Source organism: Sus scrofa, chromosome 5 (genome assembly GCF_000003025.6).
Source record: "Sus scrofa isolate TJ Tabasco breed Duroc chromosome 5, Sscrofa11.1, whole genome shotgun sequence".
In the NCBI taxonomy this organism is placed as follows: Eukaryota; Metazoa; Chordata; class Mammalia; order Artiodactyla; family Suidae; genus Sus; species Sus scrofa.
In genome coordinates, this window is record NC_010447.5 from 76,099,215 (window position 1) to 76,113,805 (window position 14,591).

General features: G+C 42.8%; 1 protein-coding gene across 1 annotated transcript in view; it reads left to right on the plus strand.

Moving 5' to 3' along the window:
- The window catches only part of ANO6 (anoctamin 6), a 224,646-nt gene continuing 223,268 nt past the window's right edge, over positions 13,214–14,591 (plus strand). The window contains 1 exon segment of the mRNA XM_005655713.3: positions 13,214–14,585. Coding sequence (XP_005655770.2) covers positions 14,513–14,585 — 73 coding nt within the window. The 5' untranslated portion in view covers positions 13,214–14,512.

Here is a 14,591-nt window from a genome sequence, read left to right on the forward strand (position 1 = left end):
TTAACAAGGAACTAGAAATATTAAAAAATTCCAGTCAGAGCTGAAGATTACAATAACTGAAATGAAAAACACACTAGAAGGAATTAACGACAGAGTGGTGCTCATAAGCAATTCAAAAGAGTAATGGAAATCACGAAATCAGAATGGAAAAAAATTAAAAACGAGGTCACTTTAGAACAACATCAGGTGTACATTATAGGGTCTCAGAAAGAGAAGAGAGAGAAAAAGTTGTCAAAAATGTATTTGATAGAATTAGGCTGAAAACATCCCAAAGCCGAAGAAAGAAACAGATTTCCAGGTATATAAAGTCCCAAAAAAGATGAACCTAAAGAGACCCACACCAAGAAATATTGTAATTCAAACGGCAAATATTAAAGAGAGAATTTTAAAGGAAGCAAAAACAAACAAACCAACAAACAACCCATGAAGAGTCATATACAAGGGAATCCCCATAACGCTATCAGCTAATTTTCCTCTGGAAATTTTGAAAGCCAGAAGGGAGAGGCATGATCTATTTAAAGTGATGAAAGAGAAAAACTAAAACCTAGGATACTCTGCCCATCAAGGTTATATTAAGGATTGAAGGAGAGAGAAAGTACTTCTCACACAAGAGATGCCTGCATAGAGCTACTGCCCTAAGAAAAGCCCAAGGCAGAAAGAAAGGTGTAGGCATCTAGTGTGAGGTCTCAGAGTCTCAAAGACTGCAGCCCAGACCACAGTCAAAGTTGCCCCGTGAGCCCATCCCTGAGGAGGAGCTGTCGGGGTTCCTGAAGCAGTTTGAGGGAGAGACAAAGAAGGAACCGCGTGAGGAAGGACTGCCCAGGGACGGCACAGGGAGTAACAGCCATCGGCATCGCCAACCGGGATCGAAGCTAGAGAGCGCAGGAAGCAGAGGAGAGGTGACACGCATGCTGTTCAGGGTGGGTGAGAACTGACTTCCCCGGAGGCCTGGAAGAAGCAGCAGCAGAGACTCCAGGACTTGGCTCTTTGTTTCCAGAAGTTGAGGGGCCTCCGGGCCAGTTTGGGGGGAAAATGTAATGCTGAGTTGGACTCTGTTCCATTCTTGGGCACCGTTTTGTTCCCTGTTCTACACAACCAGAAGGACGCTTCACACGTGTTAAAAACCTCCCAGTAGAGCACTCACTTTGAATTGGCTGCTAACTTTATGAAATCTTTTGTGGTTTCTTGCTTGGTAATTTCTATGGGGTGAAAATGTGTAATTGCTGAGACTAACGAGTGAAAATCAACACACAAATAGGGGTTCTTGGAAGTTCCTTTGTGGTGCAGTGGGTTAAGGATCAGGCGTCCCCACAGCTGTGGCTCACAGCTGCAGCTCACAGCTGCAGCACGGGCTAGATCCCTGGCCCAGGAACTTCCACATGCTGTGGGTGTGGCCAGAAAAAATAAAACAAACCGCAAGCACTTCTTTATAAATGCTCATGTGTGCAGATTATTTACCTGCTGAAACAGCTCCATCTCGGAAGAATAATATATCTTCCAAAAGTTAGGTCAAGGGAAGGGACAGTGTAAACCAGGGGTTGGCAAACTCTTTCTATAAAAGGTCAGAGAGTAAATATTTTCGAGTTTGCAGGCCATTTGGCTCAGTAAATGAGACAAACAATGCCAAGAAGGCTTAGATTTTTCTTTTAGTTGACTACAGTCATAAAATATGCTCCTTCTGCTGATTATAAAAATTTCTTTTCTTTTCTTTTTTTTTTTTTTTTTTTTTTTTTTGTCTTTTTGTCTTTTTAGGTCCGCTCCTGTGGCACATGGAGGTTCCCAGGCTAGGTAGGGGTCTAATCGGAGCCGTAGCCACCGTAGTGAAGGGCTTTACTCCACTTTCACTCACCAAATTATTTGTGGATTAAATGCTAATGAAAATGAAGACTAGGTGGCAAAACAAAGTGCCATGGGGAGTCAGGCTTTGATATGGTTTGTCCGTTTCCCTAACCCCCTGCTCTAGCTACTATTTCTAATCTTTTTAAGTGTGAGACCCTTGTGTCTTCTTTTCCCCTGATACCTCACCTAACTCAGCCAAGTATTATATATTTTAAAAATGGGCTTAAAGTCAAAATGACTTTGAGATTGTGCTATAGAAATCCATGTTGCGCCCCCCCCCCAGCAATGCCTAGATTCTATAGTATTAAACTGGGCATGGGGAACCTTTAGGGCATTTGATAGTTTCCATCCTGTACAGCAATTGAGAACCAGCTATTGGCAAAGCTGTGGCCTCCATTCAATGTCTTAAGCAAAAAACAAAAACAAAAGTAGAACATCACACTTGTCAGAATGGGTATCATCAAAAAGAACACAGAAAATGTGTCCATCCACAGATGAATGGATAAAGAAGAAGTGGTATATATACATACAAATATATACATACACACACACAGCAAATTAATACTGCTCAGCCATAAAAGAGAATGAAATTTTGCTACTTGCAGCCACATGGATGGACTTGGAGGGTATTGTACTAAATGAAATAAGTCAGAGAAAGCCAAATACTGTATGATATCATTTATATGTAGAAGCTAAAAAAATACAACAAACTAGTGAATATAACAAAAAAGAAGCAGAGTCATTATAGAGACCAAACTAGTGATTACCAGTGGGGAGAAGGAAAAGGAAGGGCAGCATGGGGGTAAGGGAATAAGAGGCACACACTATTAGGTAGAAAACAAGCTGCAAGGATATATCGTACAACACAGGGACTATAGCCAATATTGTACAATAACTAAAAATGGAATATAATCTTTAAAAATTGTGAATCACCATATGGTGCACCTGTAACTTAGGTAATATGGTATAGCAACTATACGTCAATTAAGAAAAACGAAACAGGAGGCGTCATGGCGCAATGGTTAACGAATCCGACTGGGAACCATGAGGTTGTGGGTTCAATCCCTGGCCTTGCTCAGTCAGTTAAGGATCTGGTGTGTCTGTGAGCTATGGTGTAGATTGCAGATGCGGCTCACATCCTGCGTTGTTGTGGCTCTGGTGTAGGCCGGTGGCTACAGCTCCGATTAGACCCCCTAGCCTGGGAACCTCCATATGCCACAGGAGCAGCCCTAGAAAAGGCAAAAAGACAAAAAATAAATAAATTAAAAAATAAATTTAAAAAAAAAAGAAAGAAAAACAAAACAAGACAAAACAAAAACCAAGAAGGAAAGTCTCTTTTTTAAGAAAGCATCCTGGAAGTTCCTGTTATGACTCAGCAGTAACAAACCCAACTATTACCCATGAGGATGTGGGTTGGATCCCTTGCCCGACTCAGTGGGTTAAGGATCCCGTGTTGCTGTGAGCAGTGGTGTAGGTCGCAGACAGAGCTTGAATTTGGTGTTGCTGTGGCAGTAGTGTAGGCTGGCACCTGCAGATCTGATTTGACCCCTAATCTGGGAATGTCTATATACTACATGTGAGGCCCTAGAAAAAAAAGAAAGAAAGCAAGCATCCTGCTTACCACTAATCTAACTGTCCTCATGTGGTGGTTCTAATCTAATCTAGCAGTGTGGATAGTTCTAATCCTAATTTTTGTTATGTTCCTTCTGCTATTTCAAGAAAGTAAAGCAGCCCTTTGTTGGGGCTTCAGAGCCTGTCAGGGAAAGAAGCACTTTATTCACTTTGTTCCAGAATCTTCAAGAAGAGCTCATTTGTCAATCTTCTCTGGCAAAACAAAGACAAAAATACGTAACTCTGAAAATTTAGTGAATAAAAAATTACCTGAATTAGTTCATTGTTTTCAAGCAGGGCTATACAGGTAATCTGGCCTAAATTGCCCTTAAAAAATTCTAATCTCAAGTTTCTCCCTCCCCAATATTAGAAACCTCTTTCCTCAGAACCCAGGTTATCCTAGAATCAAAGAGATTAATACCCACCCCAAAGACCACACTCCCATTTCATTTACTCTTTCTCCTGTGCATAAGAAAGATGGATCTTGGGGTACGACCATGAATCAAAGTGGAAACTGGAAAATCAGCCACAATCTGAGTTACCTCTTTTCTAGAGTAAATCAACTGAGTCCTTGGTACAGATAGGAAGCTGGCACATGTTTTTCTTCACCTCGATAAATCAAGAATACACAAAAGAGTTTGCTTTCATCAGGAGGTAAAGCAAGTTCCAAGGGCCCTTTCTTTCCTTTTTTTTTTTTTTTTTTTTTTTTTTTGTCTTTTTAGGACTGCACCTGGGGCATATGGAAATTACCAGGCTAGAGTTTGAATCGGAGCTGTAACTACAGGCCTATATCACAGCCACAGCAACGTGGGATCTGAGCCACTTCTGCAAACTGTACCACAGCTCACAGCAATGCCAGATCCTTAATCCACTGAGCGAGGCCAAGGATTGAATCCATGTCTCCATACATGCATGTTCATTACTGCTGATCCACAAGAGGAACTCCCCAAGGGCCCTTTCTTAAGATTATAAACTGATAGGTCATTTTCATGTAGTAGACAGAGCAATCAGCTGTGAATCCCAGCCATGCTGCTTATGCATGTGCTGTTGGTTCTTGAGCCCTTGCTCTTACCTAGAGCAGCACTAGAGCAAAGAGGTTAGACGCAAGGACCCAGGAGTCAGACTGCCTGGGTTCAAACCGTCATTTAATAGAAAGAGCTGGCATTTGCTATGTAGCCTGGTGATGGAACTTAGCACCAATAACCATGGAACAATCTGCCAGGGTACATCTACTCCTGTGATACCACATGAAAAGATACAGTGTCTTCTGCAACAGAGTCATGCCAAGGTGTTTAACTTTTGAATCCAAAAGCCTCTGACTCGGTGTCAAGTTTACAGGAAATACCGGACATTGAACTACAGCATTAGGGGGAGAAAAGCATTCACAGCTCTTCTGTTAACTTGAAAAAATCAAAGTCATGGGGGCAAAAAGTCAAGGAACCTAAGCAGTACAGTGTGTGAAATGTATAAAAGTCTTGGTCATTTAAGTCTCTGATCTTGAATGTGGATTCAGTGTTAGTTAGTGTGAGGGAAGCTTCTTTGTGAATGTCTTATTTATGTAGGGATGACATGTTGTGAAGTCTGCAACATCAACCTGATTCGACCAAATATACGCAAAGAGACAAACAGATAAAACAAATATAGCAGAATATTCCCAATTGTGGAAGCTTAGTGGTGAATGTATTGATGTATGTCACACTCTTCCTTCAACCTTTCTATCAGTCTGAAAGCTTTCAAAGTAAAGATTTGAGGGGGAAAAAGATAGTTTCCACAGCTCTTACTAATACATTTACCAATACGCCTGCCTCTGCATCCATGTCCTATGTCTTCCCTCTGGTTTTTGTGATGGAAGTTTTATTTTGCTCTGTACAGCCAATATCTCCAATGTGTACTGGAGCTCATCACTTTTACTGACCTGAGGACATGATGACAGCCATGTTCCCTTCTCTGTCTCACAATAAAACGTGGCCCTACATACCTTTATATCTACTATTGCATTTCATTGCTCCACTACCCTTTATAGAAAAACTCAATTCTATTTCATAACTACTTATTGAGTAACTACCTTGTACAGGGAATATAGTAAAAAAAGAAAAAAAAAAGATAAAAGCACTGCTCTCATCTTTTAGTTGGTGAAGACAGATAATAACCAGAATAAGTGAACAAAGGATGTTGTATGTAAGAGGGACCTAAGAGACAAGGAGAAAATAAAGCTAAGTAGGAGGGGTGGAGTGTATGTATGCAGACGTGTCCAGGGTTGCTAATAACCTATAAGGAGACGTGTCCAGATAGAGCCTTGTACCAAGGCACATGGCTTGGTAAGCGGAGCCTGAGCTAGATTTCAGGCGTTACTTTATTCCTCGTGACCAGATGCCTGTGTAGAATAAATATCTTATACAACCATATGGGGTGGGACCGTGAAGATTTCGCAATTTAAATAGGGTGGCTTTGCAAATACCTTAGATTTTCCTATAGTTAGAAGAGGAAGCTGTTGTTGAACAAGAGTCATGTGATCTGACTCAATGGTGATGATTTTAGCATCACTTTGGCTACTGGGTTGAGAATAGACTGTAGTGAGACAAAGGTGGAAGCAGGGAAACCAGATAGGAAAATAATCTAGGGAAGAGAGGATGATGTCACAGATGAGATGTTTGTGGTGACGGTGGTGTGTAGTGGTCCGATTCTAGACATATATTTTAACAGACTTAAAAGGACCTGCTGAGCGCATGGATATGGAGTATACAAGAAAGAGTGGAATCAACAATGGCTCCAGGGTTTGGGGGCTGAGCAATCAGGGGGATAGGCTTTTGATGATCTGAGATGGAGAAGATTATGGGTAGACCATAGTTTGGGAGGAAGATCAGGAGTTTGACTTCAGGTATGAAATTTTAGCTGCCTATTAGAATCCAAGTGGAGATGGATATAGAAATCTAGAGTTCATGTGTCTCAAAGAGTTTCAAGTCTCCTTGAAAGAGTTGTCTGTAGTCATTGTTACCACATCTTTCGCCCTTGTTCTTCTGTGAACTTGGGGTATATTAAGAAATACACTTGGGGAGTTCCTGTTGTGGCGCAACGGAAATGAATCTAACTAGGAACCATGAGGTTGCGGGTTTGATCCTTGGCCTTGTTCAGTGGGTTAAGGATCTGGCGTTGCCCTGAGCTGTGGTGTAGGTCACAGACGTGGCTTGGATCTGGCGTTGCTGTGGCTGTGGTGTAGTCTGATTAGACCCCTAGCCTGGGAATCTCCATATGCTGCTGGTGCGGCCCTAAAAGGACAAAAGACCACCACCACAACAACAAAATACACTTGGTCTTTGTGCCCAGGTTCTGACACAAACTTCAAACCTTGGAATTTTCTGAGTGGTAGCAGTGTCTTTTGTCCTTCATGAGGACCCCCTTTTGAGCTTATGCTAATGATGTAACTTGCCAGGGGTGCCCTTAGGTAGCCTTGAGATGGGGCCGCTTGTGTCACCCACATGATTAGAGGGTTAGAGCTTTCAGCCCTAAAAACTCTTGTAGGAGTTCCCGTCGTGGTGCAGTGGTTAACGAATCCGACTAGGAACCGTGAGGTTGCAGGTTCGATCCCTGGCCTTGCTCAGTGGGTTAAGGATCCAGCATTGCCGTAAGCTGCGGTGTAGGTTGCAAACGTGGCTTGGATCACGTGTTGCTGTGGCTCTGGTGTAGGCCGGTGGCTACAGCTCTGATTGGACCCCTAGCCTGGGAACCTCCATATGCTGCGGGAGCGGCCCTAGAAAAGGCAAAAAGACAAAAAACAAAAAACAAAAACAAAAAACAAACAATAAAAAATTAAAACTCTTGTAGTAAATCAACTATAATGGGAAAAATAAAAATCATTTAAAAAAAGAACTGAAAGAAGATTAAAAAAAAACCTCTTGTGAACAAGATTTGATGAGCTTCTGGGTTGGTGAACACATGCACAGGCTGGGGGGAGGGGTGCATCCTGGGTTCATGGGGACAAAAGACTCCTGTGTCTGGGACTTTTCAGATCTCACCTTATGTAGTTCATCTCTCAGTTAATCAGTATCCTTTATAAAATCCCTTATAATAAATTGGTAAACCTACGTAAATGTTTCTCTGAGTTCTTTGAGCAGCCCTAACAAACTAATCAAACCCAAGTTGGGGACTGTGGGAACCTCCAGTCCATAGCTGGTTGGTCAAAAGCACAGGTGACAACCTGGACCCGTAATTGGCATCTGAAGTGGGAGAGGGAGTGCAATTTTGTGGGGCTACGTGCTTAATTTGTGTGATCTGATGCTATCTCACAGATAAATCACATCAGGACACATAGTCGAGTATCCTCTGAGAACTGGAGAACTGTTTGGTGGCACTGGAAAAAAACATATTGGAGAACCCATTCCAGGCTTTTGTCCCTACCACTCCTCTGATACTGGGAGGTCACTGTTGACATCCCATTGCTAAACCTAGTGATCAATTCTCTTCACATCCAAAGAAAACTATTCCAGTCACAGGAAAATTTGAAGTCTTTACAAAGTCATTTTATTGGATTCATTTGACACAGGAAGGCATCTCCTTTTTCGAAAAAAAATTTAACTGATCCTCCTCCTTTTCTTTCCTTTTCATTCCTCACTGGACACTCCTTCCATCTGCCTCCTTGGCTGGTTTTTCTTCATTTTCCCATTGCAGGTAGTGGGGTAGAGGGTCCTAGAGCTCAGTCCTTCGACTTGTCTCTTTATATAAACTTTCCCGACAGTCTCATCCAGTCTGAAGTTTATATCTCCCATGCAGATTTCTCCTCCAGACTCGTCTCATGACAGCTGAACATCTCTACATGGATGTCTAATATCGAATTCAAGTTTATGGGTCCAGAACCAAACGCCTCCACCCCTTACTGTCCTGTGGTCTTCCACTTCAACAAAGGCAACTACATTTTCCTAGTGACTCAGGTCCAAACCCTGGTGTTATTCTTGACTCTCTTTTTTTCTCACACCCATATCCAGTATATCAGAAACGCTTCTCAGCTCTACCTCCAAACACATATGTAATTCGCACCTACCGCTAACATTCTGGTTCAAGAACATCATCCATTGTCTTAATGAAAAAACTCATCTCTTAATTGCTTCCTTTCTTCTATACTTCCTTTTGCATAGTCTAGTCTATTTTCTATAAGGTAGCCAGAAAGATCCTTTTAAACATAAGTTAAATCCTGCCATCCATTTATTCAAAACTTTCCAACGTCTTTCCCATCATTCAGAGCAAAAGCCCAAGTTCTTCTGATGGCAAAATTGATTTTGCCATTCCTCCCCCACCAACCTGTCTTCCTACCACTCCCCACCTACAGTCACCATAGCCTTTCTGCTTTTCTTGATGACACTAAGTGTGCTTTCCTCGAGGCTTTTGCACTTGCATCTACCTCTTCTTAAACTCTGGTCTCGTGGACAGGTACTTACATGTCTTATTCCCACACTGTCTTCAGATCTCTGCTAAAATGTCACCTTATCAGAAGGTTTTCCCTATCTGCTCCATGTAAACCCTTCCCCCAGCCATCACTCTCTCTTGCTCTTGGCTAGGCAAATAAGACGAATGTACTTACTTATGTGTGAATCACACTGGATAGAGACAAATAAATAAGTACATTTGTCTTATTTTATTCTCTGGAATGGAAGGTCATGAAGGCAGGATGCTGTCTTTATTTTTTTGCTTTTACTATTGAATCCCCAACGCCCAGGAAATTGGCCAGCTCATGGTCAGTTCTCTCTAACTAAGAATGAAGAATGAGAAGTTCCGCTTGTGGCTCAGCAGGTTAAGGACCCAATGTTGTCTCTGTGGGTTCTATCTCTGGCCTGGCTCAGTGGGTTAAGGATCTGGCATTGCTGCAAGCTGTGGTGTAGATCCCAGCTGTGGCTCGGATCTGGTATTGCCATGGCTGTGTCATAGGCCACAGCTGTAGCTCCAATTTGGCTGCTGGCCTGGGAATTTCCATATGCCACAGGTGCAGCCATTAAAAAAAAAAAAATAGAATGAAGAATGATGGGGGTATGTATCCAAACATCAGAACATGATAGTGGAGATGGGTGGCAGCCGTGGCAGCCAGCCTCAAAGATGGCTCCCAAAGAGCCCTGCCTCTGGTCTTCCTGCTCTGTATGAGCCCCTCCCTGAGTGAGTGAAGCTGGCTGACCTGTGCAACCAATGGCAGCAATAACAATATGATTTCCCAGGATAGGTTCTAAAAGATATTGTGGCTTCCATGTGGCCCACTCTCTTGAATTGCTTGGGTATAAGAAGACAAGGTTGTGTCATGAAGACTTTCAAGAAGACTGCAGACAGGCCCACGTAGGAAGGAACTGAGGTGACTGTAAACAAGCAGCATCACTTGAAAGGGAACTATCTTGAGTGGAAGCTCTCTAGGAGCAGATCTAGAACCCTAGTCAGGCTTTCAGGTGACCACAGCCCTGGCTAACATCTTGACTAGAACTTTGAGAGAATGCAGGCCCAAATCCCTTGACTCTGCTGCTCCTAATTCCTCACTCACAGAAACTATGAGATAATATGTTTATTGTTGCTCTAGGCCACTGCATTTGGGGCTGATCTATCAGCCATGACATCTTTGCCTCTTCTTCTTAGAACTGTTGTATTTGTTTTCCTTCTGTCTAAAACTCCATTCCCTCCGATAGTTGCATGTCTTAATCTCCTACTTCAAGTCTCTGTAAAACATTATGCTATGCAGTTATGCAGCAATGTAACAATGGGTAACAAATATAGAATGTTTTGGAGATATCCAGAAGTAGATGCCAGAGGATTTAGCAACTGCTTGGATAGGAAGGAAAAGAGAGAGAGGAAGGCGTCAAAATGATTCTTAAATTATTGGCTTGTATAACTAGTGGTGCTATTCCCAGATTTAGAGAAACACTTTTGGGACAGAGGTTATAAACTCAGTTTTAAACCTGCTGAATCTGTAATGTCATAAGAAATATCCAAATGAATCCATGTTCAAGCATGTAGGCAGATATACCATTTGCAACACGGAAGAGAAATCTGGGCTGGAAATAAAGACCTTAGAATCAGGGCCAGCTCTATAATTTGCAGGGCCTGGTGCAAGATGCAAATGCAGGATATCTTGTTCAGAGAGACTTCAAGGTCCATCAGCTGCTTGGTTCTCCCCACCCCCAACAATTAGTAGGAGTAACAGACCATGCTCTGGTTAAAGGTAGGGAAGTTGAGCCAGGTCTTCCCTGGCCTCTATTCTATAAACCACATTGGTGGGATACCTCCAAGAGACTGCAACATCCATGCTAGGATGCACTTGCACAGGGGATGAGTAAGAGCCTCATCCCTACCCAGATGCCCACGGGGTGCACTGCGGTGCTGACGTTCCAGGACAGCTATTGCCATGCCCTGCCCTAGGACGCATGACCCTGACCTTCCTTGTGCCTGTTGCCCAGGTCCCCCTGGTCCTGGGTAGGGTGAGGAGGAGAGTGGACAGGGCTGAGAGGCCAGAAAATGAAGGGAGCTGGCAGCTGCACCTATCCCAGGGAGGCACAGAGGTGACAGGAGACATGTCCCATACCCTCACTAGACTTCACTTACAAAATAAAAAACCAAAGATGTTATTAAGAATTTCAATTTCATATTTTTCAAGAGTATGGAAATATATATAGACATATATACACACATATGTTTATATATATTTATATAACATGTTTCATATATATTTATTATGTATATATACATACATCTGAGTCACTTTGCTGTACAGCAGAAGTTAACACAACATTGTAAATCAACTATACTTAAATAAATAAAAAAAAAAAAGAATTTCAGGCTGGCAATCACAGAGCATTAAGACCTCAAGCCTAAGCCTCTCTGAGTGCAAGGCCCTGTGCCCATGAATCTAGCCTTGCTTGGGAATATATTAAAGTTAGAAGACTGAATGAGTTAAGCAGGGAAAGATAAGAAGAAAAGAGGCCCAAGGATGGAAGCCAGAGAAGCACCAATTTAAGGGTCGGGCAGAGAAGTCAGGCGGTTCTGTGTCCAGACAAGTGTTCTAATTAATCAGAAGACCAATGAGGGAGAAAATATTTGGCCCATGATCCCCGACTTGGAAAAGCTTTGCAAACCCTCTAACCTGGGCACAGATTGTTAGGCACATTTTATTTCATAAACTATTCATGATATAGATGATCATTTTTCTTTTTTTTCTTTTTTTGCCTTTCTGTCTTTTGGGGGCCACACCTGTGGCATATGGAGGGTCCCAGGCTAGGGGTCTAATCGGAGCTGTAGCTGCCAGCCTACGCCAGAGTCACAGCAACTTGGGATCCGAGTCATGTCTGCGACCCACACCACAGCTCATGGCAACGCCAGATCCTTAACCCACTGAGCAAGGTCAGGGATCGAACCTGCAACCTCATGGAGGACAGTCAGGTTTGTTAACTGTGGCTGAGCCATGACAGGAACTCTAGACAATAATTTTTCAGAGTCAAGGGTGTGGTTCTTACCTAGGCCTATTACATTGATTATTTTTGAAGCATGTCTTAGGTGGAAAAAAAATAATCCATTACAGGAAATAAAATGGATTAAATGAAAGAATGGGATTTACTAATAATAGACTTACAGCTAACTAAAGTAAATAATTCATTTCTCTTCTAGCAACAGTCACCTGTACATATAAGGCCAGCAGTGTCTCTCTGCAACATTTATCAAGCAAGAAAAATGTAAACTCTAAAATCTGTGAAGAACTTCAAATGACTCATTGAAACCTGTTGCAAATGCAAACACAAGAATTTTCTAACTAATTTATCTTGAGCAAAGTCTTAGGCCCTAAGAACCAGGCAATTTGGTGAGAGGACTATGGCAGGAAGTTGATAAGAATTTAAGAGCTTAGAATTGATGGGGTGCAAAGTGATTTTTTAAAAACAGATTTAGAAATGTCTCTAGAAGAGGTTTAGAAAGTGGCTAGGAACACAGATTCTAGAATAAGCTGCTTGGGTTTGAATCCCAACTCTGCCACTTACTGTGTGTGTGTGATTTGGGGCAAGTTATTCAGTCACCCTGTGTCTGAGTAAATGTGTGGTAACAACTCCTAGGGTCATTGTGAGAATTAAATGACCACATGTAAAACATTTAGAATTGTGCCTAACACATAAAAATTACCATATGCATTTGTCAAATGAAAATCATGAAAACTAATCATGTAACCAACATTCCTCTGGAATTTGTTTTAGTAGGCTCCATAAGCATTGGGGACAGAATTAAAAAAAAATCTTTTCCACTTCTCAACTTTTTCTTTACCTTCCCATCTTTTATTTTTCCCCTCTTCTCTTCAGAGTACTGTATTGACTTTTCTTTATATTAAAAATAATTTTTTTCAAAAGGTTCTTTAAGAAGTAATTACAGTGTTTCCTGGATATTTTCTTTTTTGTGGGTTTTTTTTCATTTTTTTATGCATTAATTAATTTGTGCAGGAGGGCTTCAGTTAATCACTAATTTAATAATTCTGGATATTTTCTTAATTTGCTGTTTTATAATGCATATTCATAGCTGTTTTCCCACTGCCACTCACAGGTGGGCTCAATGTTTCATATGAAAATGTTTTCACATGGGGAGTTCCTGTTGTGACACATCAGAAACAAATTCAGTTAGTTTCCGTGAGGATGCAGGTTAGATCCCTGGCCTTGCTCAATGGGTTAAGGATCCCGCTTGCTGTGGCTGTTTCATTTCATATGAAATTTCATATGAAAACATCAGAAATAAGTATATAGGAGAATAAGATGCACAGTAGATTTAGTGTTAGCTCAATGTTTATTCTAATTATCATGATAATGCTGGTACTTAAATGGGAAAAAGTTTCAATAAGTGTTAGGGGGACAATGAATACAACAAGGATTTGGTTACACCTTCCAGCCCTTTCGAGAAGTCAAAAATCGTCCCACCTGAATTCACCAGCTGCTTGGAAGAAAATTCTGCAGATGCACAAACCCAGGAATCTGCAGTTCAAACTACCCCATGTGTCTTAAAAGCAGAAATCCCTTTGTATTTGTCATGTTGAGCCCTTTGGTCTTCACGAAAGCATTCTTACGCTCTCTGCCTCAACGTTATTTCAGCACCTTATTTCTTCTGCTTATAATAGTTTTCCACACTGCTTTAGAGTTTACACCGAACCATCGGGGAGGTCCTCACTTCCTTTGCCTTTATGTGACGCCAAGGTTCAAGCTTTCAAAGTCCCAATACGCTGCATGCTGGGTGATCATCTTCCGACCACTCCCTGTGCGCTCCAGCGTGCGGGGGTAGGGGGCGCTTCTCCCTCCTCCTAACCTCACTTTAGGCGGAAATCCTCTTGCCTTTTGTAAACAAGCATTTTTAGATCTCGCTCTTTGGGTCATTTTTCTTCCGTTGTTTATTATCTACGAGTTTGGCCTCTTTTCCCTGTAATCTCCCTCTCCCCATTCCCCTCCGGAAGGCACATCCCCCCACCTAGAGTCAGAGTAATTGATACTTTAAGATCCTCTACTAGCTTCACGTTCCCTTTAAACACATCCAAACGTGCTCGCCTTCAGGGTGCTTTCCTTGAGCTGCAGCTGCGTCTTTCCCCTCTTAGATAGATGTCAAAGCAAACAAGCCCCAGGACGTGCCCATATATGACCTTGGAACAGAAAGCTGCCTCGTTTGGGGCAACCGAGAACCCTGTCCACTCCCACCCTCGCGTGCTCTCGCCACCCCCTTCGGCTAGTTCACTCGCGTGCACAACGCGGACGCCAGCTACTCCCTCCCTTCTCCTGACTTCCTTCTAAGAGCCTCGTAAACCTGGGAAGTTCAATCATTCCGCAGCAAACCTCGGTGCTCACTGGGCATGCTCAGTGGCCGGCCCGGCTCGGTGGCCAGAGGTTGCCTTGGGCGCAGGGCTCGGGTCGGCTGCCTCCTGGTCTCGGCTTCCCGGAGCGCGGGCTGAGCACCGAGGCTCCTGAGTCCGAAACGAGACTCGCCCCGCCGTCCTCGCCCGGGCGCCAGCCCCGCCAGAGCGCCGTCGTTCGGGACCCCGGGAACCCCCAACTTCGCGCCAAGTTCCGAGCCTCCTTCGGGGAGAGGCATGCAAATGATGACCAGGGACGTTCTACTTGAAAGGGAGCTGGAGGACGACGACGACGAGGATGGGGATATCGGTGAGC